Genomic DNA, 27,264 nt, shown 5'->3' with positions numbered 1-27,264 from the left:
TAAACAGGAGTGATAAATGGTAAACTCACGCTAGGATTTGGCAAATGATAAAGAAAACTCTGTTCTGCAAGAAGTAAATCAGTCTTATCTAGTACTCGAAAAGTTGGAGTTTTCTTTTAAGTTCAACTTGACACATTCTGTCAAATTCCATAGAGATGTTGAGGAATACTATATACTTTATGGTTTACTTCATATAAGATATTAAAGCGGAGTTTCATGATCTAATACACCGGGGTGTTCTTCCTCCGGAATCCTTAAAATTGCCTCACTTCCCCCACGCATTGGTGAGGCCATTGAACAAATTTTAATCTTTGTCTAAGTGCAGTAAGGCAGTCCAGTAAGAAAATTTCACAATGAGGTAGTTCTTCGCAGAGTTTGTTCAGAGTGTCATTGAACGTTGCATAACACTCAAATAAAGATCTGAGGCTACTTACTTTTGAGGCTCAACTGATAGAAGTTTTTAAGGGAGCCGACTTAATGCGGAAAATCTCAATAGGTATGAGCTACAATAGACCAATGAGTCGCAGTAAAGAGCGATTAATCAACCATTTATAGTAAATCTATGTTAACCAAACTTTTGTAGAGATGAGGTCACATATCAATCTTTTATTTAAATATATACAATGTCTATTAAGATTACATAAGAAGTGTTGGTGTTAAATTTAAGACAGTCACTGATTTTGTTAAAGTAAGTATGTCAAATTATATGATTACATTTATAATGAAAACTCTCTACAGAGTAATATTTTTTTAATGTAGACGAGAAGGAAAAGGAGTTGAAGCTGATAATTTTTACAAAACACATAACTGAAATATTATCCTTTATTGCAAAAAATATATATTTATACAATACTAGCACAGGTTTAACTTTTTTTAATTATTTAAAAATTACACTATATTACGAAGAAACATCTTAAAATATTTCTCTCCTGGCGTACTGGGGTAATTCAATGGGAACATTTAAAAATGTAACATTGGGTTTACATTCATTTTTTGCATTGTTTACTCCAATAATAATACACTCAGCCATAGGCTTCCCAGCTTCAAAATCTTTAAACTCCGAATCTGAACACCAGCAGCAACATATTGTCGTCACAATATTGCTAAACTTCCTGCTAAATACTATGGTAAAATTCAAAAAAGTGTAAAGAAATGGATTAAGCAAGCAATTAAATAGATACACGGCTATACAGCAAAATCTAATATTCCACATGATATTTACGTTATCTCCTAAATTTACTTGCTGATATAACATTAACATCCAATAAGGTAGCCGGCATCCGATAAAAGCAACGATTAAGCTCACAACGATCTTAAAGCTTCTAACTTTTCGTTCCATTTGTACGTTTTTCTTTTTTATTTTTGAAGTTACCACTGAAGCATCAATGGTGGTCGTTCTAGTAGCTGTAGAGGTTTCGGTAATTTCTTGACTGTATGCCTCTGACGGTGGTTTTCTATGTTTCCAAATCATTTGGGCAATCTTATAGTAAAACCAAAAAAACATTATCACAATCGGGGTAAAAAAGAGGAAAGTCATGCAAGTGTAGTAAATCAGTATAAGGGACTTAGTTATCGGTGCTCCTGAGCAAAGTGCAGATTCGTAACCGTTTACTAAGATCGGAATGAATAAGTAGAACGTCACCACTGGGTAAGAAATACCTGAAAAGAAAAAGCAAATTGTGGAGAGATGACTTTAGTAACATAATCCGATATGAAGTATATGTATTTATTTTAGGTCATCTACAAATATTAAGAATCCACATGTGAGCAACGTGCCTAGGACATTCATGAATACAATAAATAGAAAAGGGCCTAAATCGGATCCCTTATAAGATCTCCGGATGTTACATTGAAAGAATTGGACAAATAATTGTCAGTGTTAACTTGTTGCCATCTATCAGACAGACAGGAAAGTATCGAACTCAGTAGTACACCAAACAGATCATAATAAGGGTTTTTCAGCAATAGGGCATGGCTGACCTAGCCGAAGGCCTTGCTAAAGTCGGTGTATATTGCATTAGTTACATGACCCAACTAAGTTACATAAAAATTTTTCAAAAAAAAAACAGAATTTATAAAAAGATACAAGTTCGTATTAACAGAAGGTCCAAGCATAAAACCATATTTCCTAGGCAGTATTTTTTCTTAAAAATGGGCTGACAAAGCCAACATAACATACTGCTTAAAACTATGGAATTTTTATGAATGGGTGTATTAGAGTATGTTATATATGGGTATATGAGAGTTTCTAGATATCAGGAAAATTGCCAGATTGTAAGAACTTATTAAATATAATTCTCATGAATAGCTTATACAGATGGCTTAGCAAACTTATGGGCCTATAGTTCTCTAGTACAGCCATATTCCCTTTTTATGGGATATAATATTACAGTGGCGTTATACCATACCTGTCTAGTATGGTGTAGTCAGGAAGGGACATATTAAAGTGTTTTGATTTTCTGTAGTAGGATACCAATCTTAATTGCGTCAATTACCAAACCATCCTTAGCAGCAGTTTTGTTGCTTTTTGCTTTTCTTAGTGCTAGCCTTATTTCATTAATGCTAACACTTTTGATCCCTGTTTAACAGTTTCAGTAGATCTGTAATAAATCAAAGATTCCAGAAGCAAAAAGTCTGAAAAATGTCCTGAATTTCTTCTAATTGTACGTTATACTGATATCTTGGTCGCAGTATTCTTTGAAGATCTTTTGGAGATCACCCTATTGGTTTTTACAAGATGTATTTTGAGACACGTATAGAGCGACACATGGGAGAGGAAACCAGAGGTTTTTTTTTCAAGAATTAAAAATTATTAGGATATTTTTATTGTTAATTATCGCCGGCAATTTGGCTCATTGCTCAATTTAATTTTCTATATTCAAATAATAATTTAATGCAAATTTTTGTTTGAATATGACAAAAAAAAAAGAATATTACAAACTTATGTAAAATGCGCTAATCCTATGCACAAATTTAAATAAAAGTAAAATCCAAATTTGAGATCAGCCATATTGGCCACAAAATATCTAATAACTTACCTGTACAAACAATCCAAAAAAGAAAAGTTGCACCTAAGCATTTCCAAAGTGCTGGGTTCCATTTTTTACTTAACGCGTGAACGACGTTATGGTACCTGTCAAGAGCGATAACCAATAGAGCGATGGAGCTACTTAAGTTTCCTAGAACTTGACCTACGGGTATAAAGTGACAAAGAAATTCTCCATAAATCTGAAAGTAAGTTACATAAATAATTAAGTCCTTTCTTCGTTTAAAAAATAGCATTGGAAAATATTGTTCGCAATAACAAGCGATTTTTAGGTACAGACAAGTTATTTCTGAATGCTTCTCATATGGATGCATGAATGAATCAGGTTCGTTCCTTGCGAAGTTATTTACGACGTTTTTAGGAAATATTTTCGAAATTGATATAGCAGTAGCCGATATCAAATTTCTTATTTGAAATACGATACCCTGTATATTATTGAATTTTTTGATTTTTCAGAATATTCTCGACATATTTCATGTACAATGTCATATACCAATTTTCAACTGTTGATACACATATAACAGAGATATTCAGTCTTTTTCGATTTTTTGCAAACAATAACGTTAAAAATAAAAAAATTATTTTGATACATAAATTCGTTATAAAACACTCAAATACTGATATGTAATACTTCAGTCAAAATAGGAATCCTAATCTTAAACAGAAATTTCTTCTAACGTTACTCGACATCTCAGCCGTGACCCGAACTAATCGTAACCGTTATTCATCTTCTTAAGTCAGCTAAGTCAAGAGGTTTAGTTTTACAGATAATATTTTTGACGTATCCCCATAAAAAGAAGTCTACTGATGTCAGATCAGGAGATCGGTCAGCACGATCTCCTGATCTGATTCAGATCGGTCCTGGTCTCCCTATCCACTGATTTGGAAACATTCGGGTGAGGTACTGTCAGAAATTGATTTGGTAAAGTGGTGCTCCATCTTGCTGAAACTATATAGTATTAGCTGGAACTTGTGGGTTTGCTGGATCCGGATATAAGTTTGTCAAAGTTGACATAAGATTATTTTGGAGCAGTGTTAAATAATTATCACCATTCAAATTTCCATCGATGAACAAGGGATTTATTATATGATCTTCAACAATTCCTTTCCAAAAATTGACCTTTTCAGGGTATTGGATATGTTGTTTTTTCTTCCAGTCAGGAACAATAGCAGCAATTTTGTCGATTAGCATGACCATGAAGTGTAAAGGTGCACTCATTGGAAAACAAAACATGCTCTGATTGGATCATATTGTTATCTAACTTTGTCATCATTTGTTTACAAAAATCTGTTTATCTATCAAAATCGTCTTCGATAAGTTCCTGTATGGAATTTTCTCAAACTTAAGCATAATATCCAATTTTGTAACATCACTTACTGTATTCGCAGCTAATTTTTAAATATGCCTTACATGTTCAAGCTCGCAAAACTGCTTTTTTATTTTACTAATCGTCCCTCGAGATATAGGAGAAAAATTTGAAAATTTTGGAATACAATCAACTTGCATTTAAGTCCGTGTGTTATCTCCATAACCATCATCTGTAGAATTATTATTTTGTACGTTTTTGTTATTTAAACAATTCTTCTGATAAGCAGTTAACGAGCAATTATCCAAACTGAAATGGGAAATAAGTATTAAATTTGTGGTAATGAATCTTTGCAATAAATCGGAATATTTTTATTTATCAGACAGTTAATATCTCCGAAACAGTATGAAATTCATATAGGACATAGTACATGAAATATATCGAGAATATTCTGAAGAACTTAAAATAATAAAATTGATATTGGCCACTGCTACATGACATACCCTGTACAATTTTTTAAATAGGCAAGTAACGTGCCTAAGTATTTTTTCAAAAATACCTCCATTTATTTATTAAGGAAATTAATCCATTTGGCTGATACACACTGTATGAAATCTCATCAAAATTTAAAATCTAAGCACAATAAATATGGCTTTGAAATTTGTGCATCTTCCAAATACCTACCATCATAGAGATCTAAAACCTGTGACTGAGAAATAAGTCCGAATAGAGAACAGATGTAGTACAGTAAGTCCTGTACTATAACTATACTCACGGCCTCTCGAAAAACCCATGGAGAGCACTGGTGATCCATTTGGAGGACACCGATACCTTCACAGTATTAACGAATAATACGATCCATCTCCGTCAAAAGATTGACCTGATACTAGAACGATTCATTAGTATCATTGATGAAGACTCCAGGAATTTAATAATAATAATAATAATAATAGACTGTTTATATTTCCTCATAAGATATTACATATGCTCACATAGATATAAATAAGTTTACAATATAAATACAAAGAAAAAGAAATTCATCATAGTATATTAATTCAACATGTAACTGTAAAGAGGAAATAAAGGTCATATTTCAGCTACCCTCAGAAGAAGGAGCTGTTAAGACCTTGAATATTACACTTATAATTTAAAAAAAAAAAAATATCGCGAACCGCATTATAAACTGTACGAGTAGCATGCATACCCTACATCCATAACTAACCGAAAAGAAAAGAAATCTAAATTATCCTAGCTTACTTATTATTTACTAATAGGAGGCAGGAAAGGAGGAACGAGGGGTACAGGTATATTAACTATATTTCTGTTGTAGACTCTTATAGTAGAGAAAAATATACATATAAGAATTTATATTTCCACACGCGCGCCAGATCCAAACACGGAATCCCGACACAAAAGAGAGCAAAACCAGGGCGACTGATTTACTGACTGATATACTGATGTCAGTATTAAAAAGAAATAACATAAATTATTTCAATGCATTAAATATTATTTTGTTTAGATGAAAGAACCATTTTTATTGATTTTTTAAAAGCCGATGTAGATTTAGAAAAATCCCAAATTTTGTATTTATTAATTTTGGACACAATATTGTAAGAAAATGACTTTTTAAAGATTTCTTTCTTATGTAAAGGTATAGACAAAAGGTCATGTCTGCGAATATTTATATTGTGAACGTCAGTACGGTATCTGAGCTTATTATAGAGATATGGTGGTGCTTTAAATTTTATTATTTTATAAAAAAAACATATGGAGTGCAACTCTCGGCGATTTAACATATTAAGCCATTTAAGATCGACTAATTTATGTGATACCCTTTCCCTACGTCTAATTCCACAAATAAACCTTATGCACAAGTTCTGTAATTTTTGAATTCTTGCAGAGTTAGCGCAGTCTAAAAATGGTCCATATACTGTATCTGCATAATTAAAATGGGATAGAATTAATGAGTCGCATAAAATTTTTTTTGTTTCTTTTGACAAATAAGATCTATGCTTGTAAAGTTTTTTTAGCATTGAAAATCCTTTCTTAAGACAACTTGTAATGTGATCTGTGAACTTTAGCTTGACGTCTATGATTAGGCCTAGAGCTTTAGTTGAGACATGAAAAGGGATAAGTTCTCCATTAAGAATTAGCTGGACATGATCCAAAACCGCCCTTCTGCTATTATCACCACAAAATAACATTGCCACGCTCTTGGCTGGATTCAATTTAAGAGAATGATCTGTCGAGACTCTATTTACTAGAGCAAGGTCAGCATTCAAACATAAATTAGCTCTTTCAATATTACTAGCATTAAATGACAAATATAATTGTGTGTCGTCGGCGTAGAGATGGTATTTACAGAATTGCAATTTATCCATAAAAGCCGACGTAAAAATGCTATACAACAAAGGACCCAGAATGCTACCCTGTGGGACGCCAGACCTTACTCTAGCCACCCTAGACTTATCTTCCCCAATTAAAACTCGTTGTATCCTATCACTTAAAAAAGATAAAATTAATTTAGTAGCTGTAGTATTAAAACCGAAATAATGTAAAATATTAATCAAAAGTTCGTGATTTAGCATATCAAATGCTTTAGAGTAATCAAGCTGTATTAAAATCATTGCATCACCCCTGTCCAAACTGGCGACAACCTCATCAGTGACGTCAGTAAGAGCGGTAACACAGCTAAATCCCTTTCGAAATCCCGACTGTTTTTGTAATATAATATTCTTATCAGTAACATAGGCGGTAATTTGTTTTTCCATCACTTTTTCCAAGATTTTTGAAAGGGCTGGTAAAATTGAAATTGATCTAAGTTCGCCATAATTTAAGGGATTATTTTTTTTAGGAAGTGGCAAAATAAAAGCAGATTTCCAAGATTTTGGAAAGTACGAGTTTAACAAACAACTATTTATAATATGGGTAATAAATGGTATTATAAATGGACAAAAAAGAATTATTAATGTTGTGTTTAAATTATCAGGCCCAAACGCCTTAGATTTAAGTTTAATAATTAAATTTGATACTAAATTTTCATCCACTGGTGTAAAAGAAAATAATGGTGGAAACTCCTGATTAGATTTATAGAAATTGAAGGTTTCTTTTGTCGGAGGAGTAATATTAGAAGTTAAATGACTGAACCAGTCGTTAAGTTCATCGACTTTTTTTAGATGTTCGGGAATTTGTCTAGATTTGTAATTTATTATATTCAGTTTATAAAGCTCCTTCCATTTGTCTCGAGTAGTGCAGTTTTGAAATTTGTTATTTAAATAAGCCTTTTTTTCATTACGTACGGCGGTGGTGGTAAAATTTCTTATCTGCTTATAATAGTTCCAATGTTCCAAATTTCTTGTTTTTCGAAAGCGCATTAAAGCCCGATTTCTGTGTTGCTTCATTATTTTTATATTATCAGTAATCCATGGACAGTAAGGTCTATTTTTACAAGTTTTAACAGTAAGAGGTGCGTGAATATCTAGTATATTAAGCATATGATTAGTAAGTATAGACACCTTTTCATCAATATCTTCAGTATCATAAATTTGATGCCAGGGTGCACCTTCCAGATCAATCTGAAAATTATCAAAGTTAATTCGTGTCAAAGGTCTGTAAGAAAACATATTGTTTTCCTTATTTAATTTATTTAGTTGTAGATTACAGTATGTTAAACAATGATCCGATATATGTATATTTATAATACTAGAGTCAACTAAATTATCCGAATTATAGCATATTAGATCGAGGAGAGTTAACGAACCATTAGAGACTCTCGTTGGTTCAGAAATATACTGTTTTAAATCAAAAGTATCAAGAATCCCATTTAAGTCATCAACCCTACTCGACTCCAACTTAAGCATGTCTACGTTAAAGTCACCAAAACATAAAATTTTATCACATAATGTGTTAAGATTTATTAAAGTGTCCTCAAACATTGACAAAAATTCATTATAATTTCCCCTTGGCGGCCTATAAATAACTCCAACTATAATTATTTCATTCTCAATCTTTACTTTAACCCATAAATGCTCGATTGCATCAGCGCACTCGCGATATATAATTGAGTAATTTAATGTGTTGTGGATATATAAACCAACCCCACCACCTCTAGTGTATCGATCTTGCCTTTCAAAGTTGTAGTTTTCAATGAAAGTAGCCTGATCGTCAATGCCCTGAAACAACCAGCTCTCCGTTATGCCAATAACACCGTAGTCCCGGCCCGCCACATGATTCTTAAGAATATCAAAGTTATTAAGAAGTGATCTGACATTAACATGAGCACACAACATAAATTCAACAAATTATAATATAAGTTATAAAGGAGTGGTAAGAAAAGGATCTAATTTACTTCCAATAGAGAAAAAAGACTTAACTCATTTAAAAAATAACTTTCCTTTCGATATCCGTACTAAATAAATATTGTACTTCGTTGATTGTACTGTTCTCAATTCAGGTTTCTCTGACCATGAAGCTGTATTGGCCAGATTTACTATTGGCACATTAAGCAAAAATAATTTTCGTAAATTAGGCCGTATTTTTGGTAAAAAATTTTTTTTGAAGTTCAAGAATCTATGCCAAACAGCTGACTGGGGTCTTATCTTTGATGATATCGATGTTGAGTTTTCTAGATTTGTAATGACTTTGTCAAGTATTGCGAATAAGTCCTTTCCTTATAGACTTATCAAAAATTAGGCATCATAAACCCTGGTTCACTAAAGGCTTACGTGTGTCTGCAAGGAACATGCGCGCTCTTTATCACACCTAAAAAAATTTTCGGACAGCATATTTTTTCATAATTATGTAAGGCTATATAGAAAATTGTATCGAAAAGCAATAAAAGCCGCAAAAGATATTTATTATATTAATAGGCTGGCTAATTCTGGTAACGTTGCTGAAGAAACATGGTCTATTGTTAACGAATTAAGAAATAAGCCTTCTTCGACTAGCACTATCCCCTCTTCACCTGAGAATCTTAACGATTACTTTGTAAACGTGATTAAAAATCTAATGACTACTATAACACCTTCTCATGATGACTTTCGCGTCATCCTTCACCCAGTCAACACGTGGTTGTTCTCGTCCTTTCCTATCCTACGGATTCCTTTGCTTGACCCTTTCCTACCCCTTACTGTTAGTACAACGTGCATTTTAGAATTAAACTTTGTGAAAGTTTCTATTCCACTTCCGCGTTATCCTTCATCCCATCAACACGTGGTTGTTCATCCTTCCTATCCTTTAAATCCCTTTCCCAGACCCTTCCCAACCCCTTGCCGGTGGTAGTCGATCCTATTCACGCCGGTAACCAGGCTGGATGATGCCGGATGCATCGTGGGAGTAGCAACATCGTGCTAGCAACATCGTGCGTTAAAAAGTCTCGATTGTGATTGATAATTTAATATAGTGAAAGTATCGATTCGGGGAACAGGATACATACCCGACGGTTTTCCCGAATCTCCAAATCGTGCTGGCAAATTGCCTCATAGCAGAGCCATCAATTCAACGAAACAACAACAACAAGCTTCTCATGATCCACTTTCATATCTCTCTAATGAATACTTACATAGTTTCTTTTTTACCCCTGTACTAATAACAGAGCTTCAAAGTACAATAAATGAAATAAAAAACAAATTATCATCTGGTACAGATGGTCTTACTCTAAAAATCTTCTGAAATCTGCCTGATAACACCTTAAACCATCTGAGAAACCTAATTAACAAATAATTTCAAAATGGGGTCTTTCCTAACTGCCTTAAGACTGCAATAATTATTCCCTTGCATAAAGGAGGAGATAAAGAACAAGCTTCAAATTATCGTCCAATTGCTCTCCTTCCAACATTATCAATAAATATAGAAAGATTGGTTAAAAAAAGGCTATTATCATTCCTGTTTAAATATAAAATACTAACTCCCCATCAATTTCGCTTCTCGAGTAATAAATGCACTAATGATGCTATGTTCTCCCTTTTTAATAGTGTTTACTCCAGTATAAACAATCATCATTAAACAGCAACTATTTTCTGTGATTTTGCCAAGGCTTTTGATTGTGTAAACCATACTGTCTTGATCAACAAATTACAGCACTATGGGTTCAGAGGAACGCCTCTCGAATAGTTTTTTTTTAATCGTTCTAAAATTTTAAGTTTATCAGGAAGACTAAGCACAACTCGTTTACGTCTCGGCATTGCTAGGAGTCACACAGCACAAATAAAACAGCATGGACCGTTAAAACAACACTGAAGTCAGTCAACGTGAATAGAGAAACAAACTGATTAGGCAGATCCGTACTTTTTCGTTTCACAGGTTCAATCATTAAAAAGTAGTGTATCATTAAAAAGCATTACATACATAATATGTATTCCTAATCCAATGACGTGTTTTATTACCGTACCCTCAACAAAGAACTGGAATTTCGCAAATGTTCGTTTATCCGAAAAATCGATTATCCGAACACCCCCTGCACCAATTGTTTCGGATAATCGGCGCTCTACTGTAATTACGTTCATTCCGTACTCTGATATGGTCTAGGACAACGCAGTCCGCATGGAGATACTTTGGTACAATTCTGCTAGGAAGAAACCTAGTTATTACCAATACTTGGTTTCAGTTGTTCCATCATCGACTGTACACCTGGTAATAACCTTGGCTAATCAATTAAACCTTATTCCAATAAATCATAGATAGAGAAATGGTCTACAGGGAGTAAAGCATACCCCGGAGCGGACTAAACAGTGACCATAATCCCGGTAGTTGGCACTTTACTCGTAAAATGGAAAAGACTTCAAAAGCTCTCTATTACCTCCGTCAATGTTCAGAACCTAAAGAATCCTACTATGCTTGAAGGAGTCAGACAACGTATAAAGAACGAATTTTCAGCAAATAACTTAATGAATGATGCACATGCATCATAGAATGAAATACATAGTATACGAAGCAAAATAGAAAGAGAAAAAATGGGTCCAAGGACAAAAGGAAAAGGAAAGCATGGATGGAAAATCGACATCGCGATAATAGCTAATAGTTTAGAAATCTACAACGCTTGCTAAAGCAACTTACTACAGTTGGAGATCGTAACGGCCTTAAAATTAATACAACTAAAACAAAACTCTTAGTATTTATGGGAACTGATTAGAAGTGATAAAGAAAATTTCATATTTGGGGATCTGGATGAACAACAACCTAGACCCAGAAGGTGCCCACTATTCTGTAATCCAACCCTAAATCTAAGTCGTAGATATCATTTTGTGAAGTGTTACGTACGCTCAGTCTTTTTGTATAGCTGTGAAACGTTAACCTTGAAGATTAGAGCCATTTACAGAATAGAAGTCCTTGAGATGTGAATTTTTCGTAGACTTCTCAAGATACCTTGGATATCACAAACAAGGAGGTGCTAGAACGAGTGCAGTGAGAGAAAGAATTTGATACACGTAGTCACAAAACGAAAGATAGCTTATCTGGTTCATGTAATGTGTGGAAGTAAATATGATCTCTTAAAATTATTACTGGAAGGAAAGATTGAGGGCAAGAGAGGCATGGGTAGAAAGAAGCTTTTTTGATTAAATAATATTAGAAACTAGGTATGGATCCACTCTCTATTTCAGAGGGTCCAGGATTGTCGGTTCTTCGCCGAGATTGTTGTCCACCTTTATTGATGAAGACGGCACCCTGAGAGAGTATGACTGCTTTTGCTGAGTACTAATTTTTTCTTTCCAAATATGAGACTACAAACACTACGCTTCCTTACTAGTAGGAAGACTACTGGGTGAAGATGACACCAAGCAAGAGACTAAGTAGATTGTGTATATTCAAAAGTTGATGTCTAAATCTAAGGAAACATCTTCCATAAAGACCCAGATGAATTTAACGAACCTGGTAAAAATGCCAGAGGATGCTGTAGGTTCCTCTGTATTCCCACCCGAACACTTTAGCTTTAGACGATTAAAGAAGCTGGCTTTATCAGCGACTCTATACAGAAAACAACCAGAAACAACTCTGTCTGTAAGAGCTTTTAAATATGTAAGTCAATTAAATTATGCTTACCCAGTACATAGGCTTCTTTCTGAGCAAGTCCAAGTTATTTAGAGCAAAAAGTGTCACCGACAATATGTCCGAGATTGCCAACGATATTATGCATGTTTTTTGTAGATATTTGTATTTTCTAAAACAGAACAACTAATTTAAAATGTTAACTACCGTATTATTAATTTTCTTATTAACTCTGATAGGTTCAAGGTATAAATGCACTTTAATTTTTGGTTGTTTATGTTTTAGTATTAGGAATAGGAAAAAAGGTGCTCTGTGCGGATCAGAATCATCTATAAAATATTATTAGCCTGAATACCAACTTCAGACACTTAAAACATCAGAAACCAAAAATAATAAATTAGAAACTTCCAACATAAAAACTTTTCAAAGAACAACTCAAAGCCCTGACACCTCAATACTCAATAGATGTTCACGAAGAACTGGATAAAAGTTGCAGTAAACACTTGCACATTTGATATCAATTAAGGAAAATCATTGGAGGATATTGAATGAGAAAATACCATTGATGGACCAAAGAAGAGAAATTAACAACTTAAACATGCATAAAAATGACGTTCTTACAATGTATACATATAATAATAGACAAAACGTGTTTCGCTCTAGCTAGAGCATCATGAGGCCTACTTAAAAAAAATGGTTGATCCCTATATCGAGAGAGTCTTCATATCGAGTCATATTGGTATACGTACATACCTACCTACAGAAATCAAGTGACTTGCAGTGATTATTTAAGTTTGACTTTGATGTTTCCGTCAGTTAGTCAGTTGGCATTTTTTGTTTAAATATTTGCTTAAAATGGAAGAAATTCCACAAAATATAAGAGAAAAGGCCATAAAAGCGACCGAAAATCTTTTGCCAGTTAAATCAAGGCAACAGTATGATCGGGAGTATGGCATATTTGGTATTTGGAAAGATGCCAACGCAATTATTCAAATAACCGAAACTTTTTAACAGGTACATATGTTTAACAAATTTTAATATTTTTAGTCGGAAAAATACAGTCCGAACTCTCTCTGGACCAAGTATTCTACCCTAAGGTCTACGTTAATGGTCTATAAAAATATAGACATCTCGCAATACCATCATCTCATATCTTTTTTAAAAGTTAAGTCGAAAGGATATGTCCCGAAGAAGTCTAAAGTTTTGGAAGGAGAACAAATAATAAAATTTATTAAGAAGACTCCTGATGATATCTACTTGGTACACAAAGTCATATTGGTAATGGGTGTTTTTGGAGGTTTAAGACGAGATGAGTTGGTCAAAATGACCATTTATGATATTGAAGATAGAGGAACGATCTTGGTTATAAAGGTACCAGAAACTAAAACTTCAACTTCAAAAAGTTTTACTATCATTGAAGAAGATTTAGGCGCTTTAAATTTAATAAAAAAGTACGCAGCATTAAGACCAGCTAGAATAAAGGAGCGAGGATTCTTTCTTACCTATAGAAAGAGTCGCTGTACAGTACAACCTGTTGGAAAAAATACCATAGGAAGCGTCCCAACATTGATCGCAAAATTTTTAAAACTGGATAATGTAGAAGCTTATACCGGCCACTGTTTGCGTCGTACATCGTCAACTTTACTTGTTGAGGCAGGTGCTTCGTTTGAAATGCTAAAACAACATGGGAAATGGAAAAGCTCTTCAGTAGCTGAAGGATATATAAAAGAAAGTAGTTCATCCAAAAATAAAGTAGCCAAAATGATTGCCAATTCAGTTAATTCCGAGGTTAATTCCGTATCAACTATTGAAATTCTTTAATGGACAATTTACAAACTATACAAAATAGCGTTAGTGCTGCCACCTCTACCATCACAAAAAACACCGACCATTCTATAGTGGGATCTGCTATATTGTCTGGGACATTTCAAAATTGTAATTTTTATTTTGGAAATAAAGTTTAATTTTTAGTATTTAAAGAAACATTATTTTTTGTATAAAATGGATGTTTATTCTTTATTATGAGAGAAATAAAACTGAATAAACAATAAAATTTCCGGGCATTATCATAATGCCCGCTTATAATGCCCTAGGTGTGATAGCAGGTATTATTGCTACCATAACATATTCCGTTTCTAAGGTATTATAAATCAATAATAGATAGGTAAAACATAAATTTATTTATAATTTATTTTCACATTTAAATCCTTTACAGGCCTACTATTTATGTCAATATCCAAATTCTCACCCTAACCCGTGCTATGTTCACACTTGATGAAAATCGATAAAAAGTTCGAGATTATTTCGAGTTTAAGCGTTGTGATACACTCGGTACTCTGGATTAACTTTGGTAACGTTGTGATACTCTTGGATTCTCGTCATGATCACAGACTCTATCCACTATCCGTCATAGACAGATTATGTTACGGACCTTGTCATATGTCACGGACACGAACTTAAGCCATATTTTAGCGAGTAAGCGCCTTACTCGGTTGCCTTACGATATCTTAAGCCTTACGTCATCATATGGTTGCGCTCGAATAACGTCATGTTTAACAGCTGTCAGAGTCTAAATATTAGCTATACCTTTCATTGATTTTGCATTCGTTTTGAAGACTGGCCTAAACCATGAAAACACCCATTTGTCTAAGTTTTCAAAACGTTTTGAGTCGAAATCCGATCTCATACATTTTTAGGATCAGATCTAGATCGGCACAAAATACAAATAAATTTCACCCTAAAAACGTTTATAAAAGATCAGACATTTGCCCAAGAGGAAATACAATAAACAAAAAAGTTACTGGCGTAAACATAAGCTTACTCATATTTTTTTTCCACAGAAATAAACACAATCTAATCAAAAATCAATTTAAAACAATATCCGTGCAACCTTAACTTTATGTTCTTCACTGTATTTTTTGCAAATCATTTGCTCTTTTGATAATTTCTTTTTTTTTTCATTTTTATTTGGTATGGATGTCTTAACTATCTCATATACATTAATATTAAATAAATTAAAAGTAAGAAATATATTGCTTCTCAACTCTAAAAAAATATCAATAACAAATTGATATCAATATTTATCGTTTATTATTGTTTGTATAGCTTCCCTTTGACTTTGACATATCGAGTTTACTAGCGGTCTCGGGAGAACTCTTAAAGCGCCTTATACGGTGACGTCATGACTTGATCGCTCGAATGAGATGTCTTAAGACGCTTATAGACGCTTACTTGCTAAAATATAGCTTTAATAAATATACCTGTACTGGGATTATAAAATTACGATGCGACACGATTGCTCGATATTACTGATCAAAATGAAATTTTCAATCGTTGGTGCCTAGTTTTTAACGATTTGTCGACGACACGCTTGGGTATATCGTATGCACCAGACGATATAGCTTTTTCCTTAGATTTGCCACAGATTGTTACCAAAGAAGCATTAGACAAGATTTCAAATTTGGAATTAGCAAAACTACTGCAAGTCGTTGGATCCATGAAATTACTGAAATTATTGACAATCACCTTGCTGACCGATTCATTAATTTTCCAAATATAAGGAATGAGAGACAAATTAATAAATTAACATTTATGGAGAGATCCAATTTCCCTGGTGTTATAGCTCCTATAAATTGCAGCCATGTTGCCATATTAAAACCAAAAGTGGATGAACACAACAAGTTTTTGTGATTTTCCATGGATTCAATTATTATTTCCCTATGGGTAGTGATGGTTTTAAACAACTTTTTTTTATTTTAAAGAAATAATATGGGCATATGTTTAAATAAAAACACACGAAGGCGAAAAAATTAACAAAATAAATGAAAATTATTAGTGTTTATCAATAGAAAAGACACTTGACGTTTCCATCTGTCAAATATTAGGGAAAATAAGCCCTGCCAATTTAATGAAACGTAAATGATCACTACTAGGGGGCGCCATTTTGCGTCATTGTGTCCTTTCGATGTTGGTCACTCGGACAAATTGCAGTTGTGCCAATTGTAGGGAAACAAGACAATTACAGTTCTCGAGAGGTTATGTTTACAAAAATACAAAATAGAAAGTTAAATGTAGTTAAGAATTTAAGATAGTTGCATTATATCTGTGATTTTTCTTGTACTTCTTCTCTTCTTTAAGAATTTCGTTAAAATTTATGAAAGAAAGTAATGGTCACCTAAAATGAGACAAAGTTTTAATTAACTTGAGATAGTGAATTTAGGTACAGAGATACAGTGTTTCCTCATTAATATGGATGATTTTATGAGGGTTTGTAATTAGCAAGGGTTAATATAGTAAAAATAAACAACTCTATATATTATTCTATCATAAAGAATACAGATAGACAATTCACAATAGTTCGGTTTTGAGAAATAGTGAACCAAATACGTTTAAATAAGGATGGTGATACATTATCCACGTATTAAATAAGGAGGAAGCAACATCGCCTATTGCAGACGATATACCCAAACGTCGTTTACAAATTGCCAAAAACTAGGCAATCCGCTATATTCACAATTCTAAATGTTATTTAGAATCAATCGTATCGTGATTTTAGAATCCCATTAATGGTTTTTAAAACAATATCAATAAAAAAAAGTAATTTAGTTTGTAACAGGTCATACGTCAAACGTCAGTGTCGCCAACTTCATTATCATTATTTTTTGTTGGCGTCACTGAAAATGTTCAGAGTGACCAACATCAAAACGACACAACCACTATAAAAATGGCGGCCACCAGGCAATGGTCATTTTTGGGTATCGTGACCATATGCATTAGCAGTCCAGGTATATTTATTAGGTTCGTGGTCACGGAGTGGCACGACGTTTTTAACAGGAACGATTTTCTTTGACTTTGGTGGCAGGTGAAACTCACACTTGTGAAGACCTTTTCGGGTATTTTCTCTAATTGGGTCAATGTTGGAGCTTTTTCTAATTTAATTGTGTCTTAAAGAAATATCATCAACATTATTTAACACCACTACCGAGTGATTATTTTTTTAAATCTTTTTATATGCTGTTATAGTAAAGTCAAATTCGATAGTCACGTGTAACGTGTTCTCAAAACTTTCTTTTGTGAAAAACCCTCATGGTTGAGGTAAGCCCTTTTATCTATTTTCCTTTAAAATATCTTTTATACACCTATATTACTGATAATAAAAAGGCTTTTGTCCTTCCAGGGTTTTTTTCTGTTATGCAAAAATTTTAAGACTGGAATGTTGACCTAACCTCAACTGATTTTTCCTCAACGTGTTGACTAAATATTGTTCTGTATTATTGATCGCCAACTATACCCCGATTTAGCTCAAGTGCCTGACTGAAACTCGGCTACACGAAGTGACCACTTGGTTAATCACCTAGTTCCAGTCAAAGGATATTTAAGGCCAGTTATCATTTTCTTATAATATTAAAATTCTGTTTAAAATCAATATTCACCCATTAATTATTTAAAACTTTTAATATCTTAACACCATTTAGTTAAACCTTTTCTGCTGATCCCTACATTTTTTATATATATTACTTAAACTTCTTAAATGCAATTATTTTCTAAATCTTAACATTTAATGTGAAACAATTCTGATTACTCCTTTTTTAAATATTTTGATATTATAACCTTTCGCCTTGTATATATATAGTGTACATTAAAATACAGTATCTATTCAATCTTTGGCCAAAGACAATCGATATTATGCGGGATAAATAATCATAAAAAGGGTTTCAATGCCTTTTTAATTTGGTTCTCATTTCGAAATCAGAAGAGTTATTTCATATATTTTGTGTATATATTTGATTAGGAATTTTTATCATAACCCTGATTGAAACCTGATACAAAAGTCTTGTTCTATTTGAAATACCTTTTCACTATTTAAAAACAGTTAAATAGTGAGTTAATGTTTCTCAATTCAAGTGGCTTCAAACAATTAAAAGGTATTGTGATTTAAATTGAGTGGCGCCTAACTTATTTTTGATTTATGGGAATGTGATAAGTATTTATCAACATACGACCAAAAGCCTACCAATATAGAGATGCCGTTCGCTGTGTAGCAATATTTATTTACCTATTAACATCATTAAAAAAAAGCGCTACAATTTTTAACCTTTCAGTGGTCGCGCGCGGACTCTCGCTCCATTTGAAAATGATTTTGGTTATTGACTAAAAGTTACTGCGCACCTTGGGCCGCGGTTCTCAGTACCTTCATAAAATAGCATTATTAGTGTACCGCTAAACTCGGGAGCGTTCAGTTGTAGTGCGTTAGAGAGATAATTATATTTCAGTATCAGTCAGAGTATCAGTCCGCAGCGACTAGCGGCGTGTCGAAAATCGTTTTTAGTAAATAATTATTTTATTGCTAAAAGGTATGTAAATATTGCCTATTTTCGATCTATTTACTAATAGTTTACTTTTGTTTAACCTTTAGAATGGCTTTGTATGAAAAAGAGCAAGACAGACTAGAAAAATGAATGCAGGAATGTTTGGAAAATGACTTTGAAGAAGAATTGCCTCTGGATGAATCTGATGATGAAGAAGAACGCGTCGTCGAAACAGAGGTTTATAATCCTGATAGTGAACAGGATATTTTGGATACTGAAATTGAAGCAAATGAATGCAATGAAGGTCCCTTTTTTATAGGCAAGGACAAGACCACAAAGTCGCGAAAGCATTGTCCTTCAAAAGTTGTCCTAACACCGGCCGAAAATTTTGTTACGCATTTGCCTGGTCCCAAAGGAGATTTAAAAAATCAAAAATCTCCAATAAAAATATGGCAGCACTTTTTTTCTGAAGAAATAGTAAATACTATTGTCCAGTATACAAACCAGCATATTGAATCCGTCCGTGGCAATTATTCACGCGAAAGAGATGCTAAACCCACAGATTCTGTTGAATTGCTTGCTTTGATAGGTCTCCTTTATTTAGGTGGATTGTTAAAAAGTAGTAATTTAAATGCTGAAGATTTGTGGAAAACCGATCGCACTGGTGTTGACATTTTTAGGCTTACAATGTCCTTACAAAGACTTCGCTTTTTATTAAGACATTTACGTTTTGTCGATATGGAGACACGTGAAACTCGTAGAGCCATAGACAAGTTGGCGCCAATAAGGGCTGTTTTTGATAACTTCGTGCAAAAATGTAAATCTGGATTTAGTCCATTTCACTATGTTACTGTGGATGAAAAACTAGAAGCCTTTCGCGGTCGGTGTAGTTGTCTCCAATACATACCAAGCAAACCGAATAAATATGGACTAAAAGTGTTCGCTATGTGTGACTCAAAGGTGTTTTATACATGTAGTATGGAAGTTTATGTGGGTAAACAACCTGAAGGCCCTTTTCAAGCTAGCAACTCTCCAGATGATGTTGTACAAAGATTGTGTGAAACAATTAGAGGTACTGGTAGGAATGTAACAACTGATAACTGGTTTACCAGTTACAGCCTTATAGAGAATTTTAATGAATAAACACATAGCTAAAATAGTATCACTGTACCCTACAGAGGGTAAAAGGAATGAGAAGAACAAATCAGCAAGTGAAATATTTTTAAGATGAATCGAGATAGCCAATTGTTTCTTTGGAAGTCATTAAAAGCCAATCATTGACTGGCTTTTCTTATCACTTGGTGAGCGCACAGAAGAAGTTTTCTGGGTAGATTTTATTTTATTTGGCGAAATTTAACAAATTTACTTGTAAATCTTGTATCGTTAGATGTCAAAAAGCAAGGCTTCAATTTTTTAACGAGTATATAACAAACGAGTAGCAAATAGTTCATTATCGTAAATAATAAAAAAATTGTTAATCTTACCTGTGTATGACTGTTCTTATGGCTAAAAGATTTGCTGTTAATGCCAAAACAGAAATAATTAGAATGATCCAAAAATATAGAGGTCTGTTAACTTCAAAGCCTATGAGATAAGATTCCGGAACCGTCACTGGAATCTAAAGAAAAATTATATACTATTATACACATTTGCAGCAGATCGACATTTTGGGTGATTGACTAAAATTAGGCATTATTAAAGAGGCCCTAGACGCTCAATCGTTTGAGAAAAAGATTGAATCAATCGATTGAGTCAATCATTGGCGGTCGCTTCAATCATCCATGAATTTTTTGATCAAAGTGCATTCCCAAAAGAGGTTTCGTTTTAAATGGTACTGTTCCCGATGTTTTCCTATTTTTGTGAATTTTTAGTGGTAAAATTTCAAATATAGTGTGTTGAAACGATGGTCTCAAGTGCAGATTTATGCTTTGCTTGCCTTGCTTTGACTTTAGCTGCCGTCAAGTCAAAAAAACAGAAAAAGAAGAAGACACGAAGGTGGTCAAAACAGTGGTATAAATTAGGAAATCGCTTCACTCATGAACATTTACTCAATGTTTTGTGCAAAACAGAACCTGAAGACTACAAAAACTTCCTCAGGATGGACCAAGAAAGTTTTGATTTTTTATTAGAATTAGTGAGGCCTAAAATAGAAAAAAAAGACACTAATATGCGTGAAGCGATTCCTGAAACTCAGAGACTTTCATCACATTGAGGTACTGGTATGGATTTGGAAGACTTAAAGTTCATGTGCGCCATTGCTCCTCAGACTCTGGAACTTATAATAATAGAAACTTGCTCAGCAATTATCGAGGCATTAAAAGATAATCTTCAGGTAAGTTTTCAAAATATTTTTATTACACATTAAACATATTTGCATATAAAAATAGAAAAGGAAACATAAAAATAAATTAAAGTCTCTAATTGACATTGACAAAAATGTTGAAAACAAGTCCGCCGCACTTTCTTCTTGCAAATTTTCTGCACTGGGTTGTGGTGAATGCATTACAGAAGGGGCAGAGCCTCGGGAAGGACTGTCATTGGCTTCAGGTGGAGAGTGTATTGATTGTTGTGACGGAGATGGAAAGCACATTGGTTGTTGTGACGGAGATGGATACCACATTGTTTGTTGTAACGGAGGTGCATATGGTGCGGTGAGACAGCGCTGCCAACTATAACCTGACTATGGTGACGCTGGAGGTTGAGAGGGTGACCAACGTGGGTGCGTTCCAAAACGCAATCCGTCCCTTATTAAGCTACCCATTTCTGCTTCAAAAAGCACATCATTTATCATTTTTTCGGCGAATCGCTTTTGGTCTGGAAGTAACTTTTTTAGTTTTGTAGCCCAACCCTTAGCTAGTATGTCCTCTTCTTGCTCAGGTCTTCTAAAATAGTCTGAAGCCAGTTCCACTAGGTGCTCAGTTGGATGTGGCTGACCTTTTTTTTTCTTTGAAAAAGACTGTGGAGTTCGGGTAGGAGTGATGGAAGCTAGTGCAGTTTCATTAGTACGAGTAGAAGCAGTACTTGAAGCAGGAAATGGCTGCGAGTCTTCAGGCAACAGTGACTGCAACAAAAAACAAATAAATTAGTTAAAACAAAACTACGGAATAATAGTAAAGATGTTATGTTGTCCTATGAGTATTTGATATATATTTTTCTTTTTTTCAGATTCCAAAAACTAAAGAGGGATGGACGCAGGTTGCACAGGAATTTGAAGAAAAATTGAACTTTCATAAATGTGTAGGAAGTGTTGATGGCAAACACATATTAATCCAAAAACCCTCCAATTCGGGGTCTTACTATTATAACTATAGAGGTTCGTTTAGTATTGTGCTTATGGCGATTGTAAATGCAAATTATCATTTCATGATGATCGATGTCGGAGCAAATGGCCGAGTGTCAGATGGTGGAGTGTTGAAGAATACGTTATTTTGGCGCAGGTTGTCTGAGAATCGGCTGAATATGCCAGATTCTCGACAGTTACCAGGTACTAATAAAAAATTTCCGTATGTGTTTGTTGGTGATGAGGCTTTCCAACTGCTTCCTAATTTTATGAAGCCCTATAATAAAGCTGTTTTAACAGATGAGAAAAGGATCTTCAATTACAGATTATCCCGAGCACACAGGATAGTCGAAAATGTGTTTGGAATACTTACAAAGAGATTCAAGGTATTCCAAAATAACATTAAATTTCAACCACATAAAGCTAGAAAAATTGTTATGGCATGTTGCCATTTGCACAATTACTTGTGCTTAAGAAATAGAAGGAACTATTTGCAACCACATGACGTTAATAATGCAAATTCTTCTACCGGTAGTGTGGAACCTGCTTCATGGACACAAGGAACTCAACTATTGCTACAACTTCAAAGAACCAAAGGTAACTCAACAGTTGAAGCCAAGAAAATATGGGATAACTTTTGCGAATTTTTCAATACCTCTGGGTCAATCCCATGGCAACAAAATTGTTTGAATAATTGAAATAATTTAATTAAACTTATCAACCTTTATATAATGACACCCTATATATAATTATAATGTATAATAATAGATAAATATGTGATAAAAAAAAACTCTTACCTCTAAAGTTTCTGTTGATGCAATTTCAATTTGATCTTTTATAAATAAAAGGTCGTGGTAATACCAGATCGATGGCTCAGGAACATCATCCGCTGACGCCCCAGGCACTTTTTTTGCTTCAATTGCCTTGTATTCCCTGTTAAAATTAGTTCTCAAAGTATTAATTTTTTGTTTTAATTTTTGAACAGTGAAGTCCGGTTTTAACACTTTTAAAACACCCACAATTTTTTCACGCGCCGCGCTTTTTTTATTTCTATTAAAATAGTCCTTGCTTTTCACTTTCCACAGCTCTGAGGAATCTCGATATAAATCTATTAACAAGCTTGTAAGCTCACGTTCCGATTTTGTTTCGTTGTTGTCGGCCTGCGAAGAGTCATCCATGATTGCTTCTGAGCGTCTGGCTGTTGAAAAAGTTGATCAAAACGCTCCTAAACGGTCAAGCGTCCTCTTCAATCATTTGCGTCAATCAAACTTTTCATCAATGACCATCAATGATTGACTCAATCGACAAACGGGTTTCTAGACGATCAATCATGCTTAATTCAATCAATTGGCGCAATCGTTTGATCAAAATGATTGACCGTTTAGGGCCTACTTTAGAGAATTTATAAGAACCATACAAATGTTTAGGATTTCCTTCATAGTTAAGTGTTTTAAATGGTACGTCTTGGCTGCGTAAGGGGTAAAATTGTGGAATTAATTTTTTTAATAAAGACACTTTACACTGCGAGATTTTTCTTGCTGATAAATATACTGGTTTTTGAGAAACCCTAAGTAAATCTTTAAGAATCAAAGAAAAATTAAGTTTAATTAAAGTTTACAATAAATTAAAGATAACAATAAGCATACATTTATTTATTTCAATTTTAAAAGCCATATTGACAAAATCTAAAAATAGTATCCTGATATTACAACTTTCACCTGTTATACAAGGTGTTTTTTATAATCATGGGATAAAATTCAGGGGTGTGTTTCTTGGACGAAATCAAGCAAGAAAGTTTCTATGAACATATGTCCTGAAAGTCTTAGATTTTGTACTACAGGGTGGTAGAGTTGAAAAAAAAACATGCATACTCTTTTTACACACAGAGATACGATTATTAAATTACTTCACTGAAAACCTAAGGAGTACCGTAGAATGGGGCTATTCTGGAAATCAGGGGTAATTTGAGAATTCATCTGAAAAATGTTAAAAGCGGCAACAACGCCCACAGAGTTAATAACAATACGCAAACGCCGCGCAAGGCCATTAGTACACATGCAACCGCGTACTCGAGCGCACATCGACGAAAGGTAGCTGTTTTATTTTGGCGCGTAAAAATATTAGGAAAAACACGTGTTTTTTGGTGAAAGAACGGTAAGTGGTTAACTTTAATCTGTAAATCTAAACCGATTAATTGTATGATATTGGCACTTAATCCAAATAAAAGTATGGGGTTTTAGGAAGGTGTATTGGTAACATAAACATTTTAGGACTCTTTTGTTTTTTTTTATTCAGTATTTTCTGGAGTGGGGTAATTTGAGAAGTGACTGGGGGCTATTTGAGAAGGCATGGGGGCTATTTGAAAATTGTTAGAAATTGCTTTCAAATGAAATTGGCTTTTTTAGAATGGTATGAGATAATGGTGCGCACTTATAAAAAAACATTTAGCCATGTCAGAAATGGCAAAAATTACGTGCCATATAGGCATTACTCAGAGAAAGCCTTAGCCAGAGCAAAAGAAGAAGTAAAAAAAGGGCGGTTAACTTTGGCTAAGGCCTCCGAGCATTTCAAAAGGCCCATCGCCACCATAAGCAGACGTGCTAGGGGGACCCATATATTTGAAAAACCGGGAAGACTTTCAATATTTTCCAAGGAAGAAGAGGAACAGTTTGTGAAATACCTAAATATTGTGGCAGCTTGGGGATTTTCCTTTGACATATTGGATCTAAGACTTTTTGCGAAGAATTACCTGGATAAAAAAGGTGTACAGGAGGTTCGTTTGAAGGAGAACTTTCCTGGTAGAGATTGGGCATTAGCTTTTCTTAAACGACACGAAAAGCTCATATCAAACCGTCTATCATCCAATATTTCAACTAAAAGAGCTTCACTTTCACCAGAAGTTATCGATAATTTTTTTGATAATGCCCGAGATACTTTATTAGCGGTAAATCCTAGTTTAATGATAAATTATGATGAAACAAACCTTACCGACAACCCAGGCACTAAGAAATATATTTATAAAAGAGGATCAAGGTACCCAGAAAGAGTGATAAATTCGACAAAAACAGCCATAAGCTTAATGTATGCTGGTACTGCTGATGGCCAGATATTACCAGTTTATGTAGTGTATAAAGGTGAGCATCTTTGGGACTCATGGACTAAGGGAGGCCCTAAAGGTGCCAGATATAATAGGTCTAAAAGCGGGTGGTTCGATTCCGCTTGTTTTCGAAATTGGTTTTTTACTGTGGTAGTTCCATTTTTTTAAAATAAACCTGGAAAAAAGGTGAGTAGGTATAACAGAGAGGTTTAAGTCATTTTACCCATATTTAATTATCATTTTAGGCTCTCCTTGGGGACAACTTATCTTCTCACTTTTCCGAAGACGTCCTTAAAACGTGCGAGAAAATGGATATTGCATTTATTTGTTTGCCAAGCAATGCGACCCGTGTCATGCAGCCATTAGACGTCGCATTTTATTCTCCACTTAAGAAATATTGGCGCGAAATTCTGACAACGTGGAAGAAAGGCCAAGGGCGGAAAATGACTACACTCTCAAAAGATGTATTCCCTAGATTGCTTGCACAGCTCCATAACAAGATTGAAGAGAATGGCGAAGGAAGGCAAAATTTAATCTCCGGATTTGCCAAAACTGGATTGCACCCTCTAAGTCCTGCGCAACCAAAGGAAAGATTACCTGCATCGTCCAACATAGGTACAGATTCTAATATTTTAGATTCAAGCATTTCAAGCTCAGTTTTGGATGTCCTAAAAGAAATGCGTATGGGTAGTTGTGAGCAGCGTAAAGCACCGCGTCGCAAGAAGCTTACTGTAGAAGCAGGAAAAAGTGTTTCTACATCTGATTTGTACCCGTCTACTAGTAGAAATGTTTCTGAAATAAGTTCATGCGAATCATCAGATGATGAAGAAGACCAGCTACAAAATATTGACGATGAAGACCTTCCCTGTTCTAATTTGAAAAAACCTGATAAAGAAATCCAACCAGAAGGACATGATGATGAAAATCAGCAAGAAATAAGTGACGATGATGACCGTCCTCTTATAAACTTTAGTAATCTTAAGGTCAATGATTGGGTAGTTGTTCGATACACGGCAACAATTTCAAGCCAATGTTATATAGGACAAATAAAATCCGTTACCCTGCTAAACGGGGAACGGGTTTTCAAAACATCGTTTTTAAAAAAATCCTCCAAAACGGAAAGATTTTTACCTCCTCCTAAGTTAGATGAAGACGAGGTAACAACCGAAATGATTATCATGATACTTAGCCCTCCTAAGATTGAAGGTTCAGGGACCAGGCAATTTTTTACCTTTTCGGATAATCTTTCAGAACTAAACATAAAATAAACATATAGTCACCACTGTTTGTAACCTTCAAGAAACCTTTGTTACCTTCAAACCAGAGTTATTTTTAAGTTGTTTTTTTTTTGTTTGATCAATTTTTAGAGTTATCTACTTTATGTTTTTTTGTTAACATATTTTAATTGTAATTTGCAATGTTGTAAGAAATATTTTTTGTTTTGTATATTTTTTTTATATGTTAACATGTTTTTTATTTTTTTTTTAAATGTTTTTTTTGTTTTCCAAATATCCCCTTCAGTGGATAAATGATGATTTATGCAATTTTAAGCCATATTCTCAAAAAGCCCCACCCTATGGGGCAATTTGAGAAGGCCCTAAAAAAATTTTTTTACGGCTCCCAGAAGAGGAAGCCGTTAGTCAAATATAAGAAATAGATACCTCTATCATAGGTCTTTCCAACGCCATTACAAAATTGATCAAGCTTACTTTTGTCTTATAGATATCGCTCAAAAACCTCAAAAAAATTCTCAAATAGCCCCATTCTACGGTACTGTGTTCTCTGAAATTAATTTAGAATTTTTGTATTATTCTTACGAAATTACTTAGGATTAACTAAATCTATTCAATTTAGACATTTTTCAGATGTTACTTAAGATTTATAATCTTCGCTTGACTTACTCAAGATTAATAGTCATATTCTCTAAAATGCAGATACTAAGTAACAAAGCCTTAAACTCAACTTAATAGAGATATCGCAGCCCTTAGTTATGATATCCTCCTCTCAATAAGGTAACTACATAAAAATCCCTTGTATCTTTAGACGTCCTACAATCACTCGCATCAAAATTTTCTAATTATTCTAACATTACGAACAATTTACAATACTACAATATATTTTCGTATATTTATAAAATCATTACGTAATTAACCGATTAAACTTACCCATAACAAATAAAACTTACTTTTGAGGTAGCAGAACCCATCTGGTGTTGATGTGTAGTAAACACAGACTGACGAGAA

The 27,264-nt window shown here is 33.9% G+C and overlaps 1 protein-coding gene across 1 annotated transcript; it reads right to left on the bottom strand.

Moving 5' to 3' along the window:
- Positions 1-808: 808 nt before the first annotated feature.
- LOC126735593 (somatostatin receptor type 3-like) lies at positions 809-27,264 on the bottom strand. Its single transcript, XM_050439634.1, has 5 exons — positions 27,207-27,264; positions 20,129-20,262; positions 12,391-12,508; positions 3,039-3,228; positions 809-1,659 (listed from the first exon to the last, which is right to left on the bottom strand). Exons 1-5 carry the CDS (start codon positions 27,225-27,227, stop codon positions 914-916), a joined length of 1,209 nt encoding a protein of 402 aa, XP_050295591.1. The 5' UTR covers positions 27,228-27,264; the 3' UTR covers positions 809-913.

This window comes from Anthonomus grandis, chromosome 4, assembly GCF_022605725.1.
Source record: "Anthonomus grandis grandis chromosome 4, icAntGran1.3, whole genome shotgun sequence".
NCBI classification, from domain to species: domain Eukaryota; kingdom Metazoa; phylum Arthropoda; class Insecta; order Coleoptera; family Curculionidae; genus Anthonomus; species Anthonomus grandis.
The sequence above is the reverse complement of the archived record's forward strand: the minus strand, read 5'-3'. Positions and strand labels throughout refer to the sequence as shown.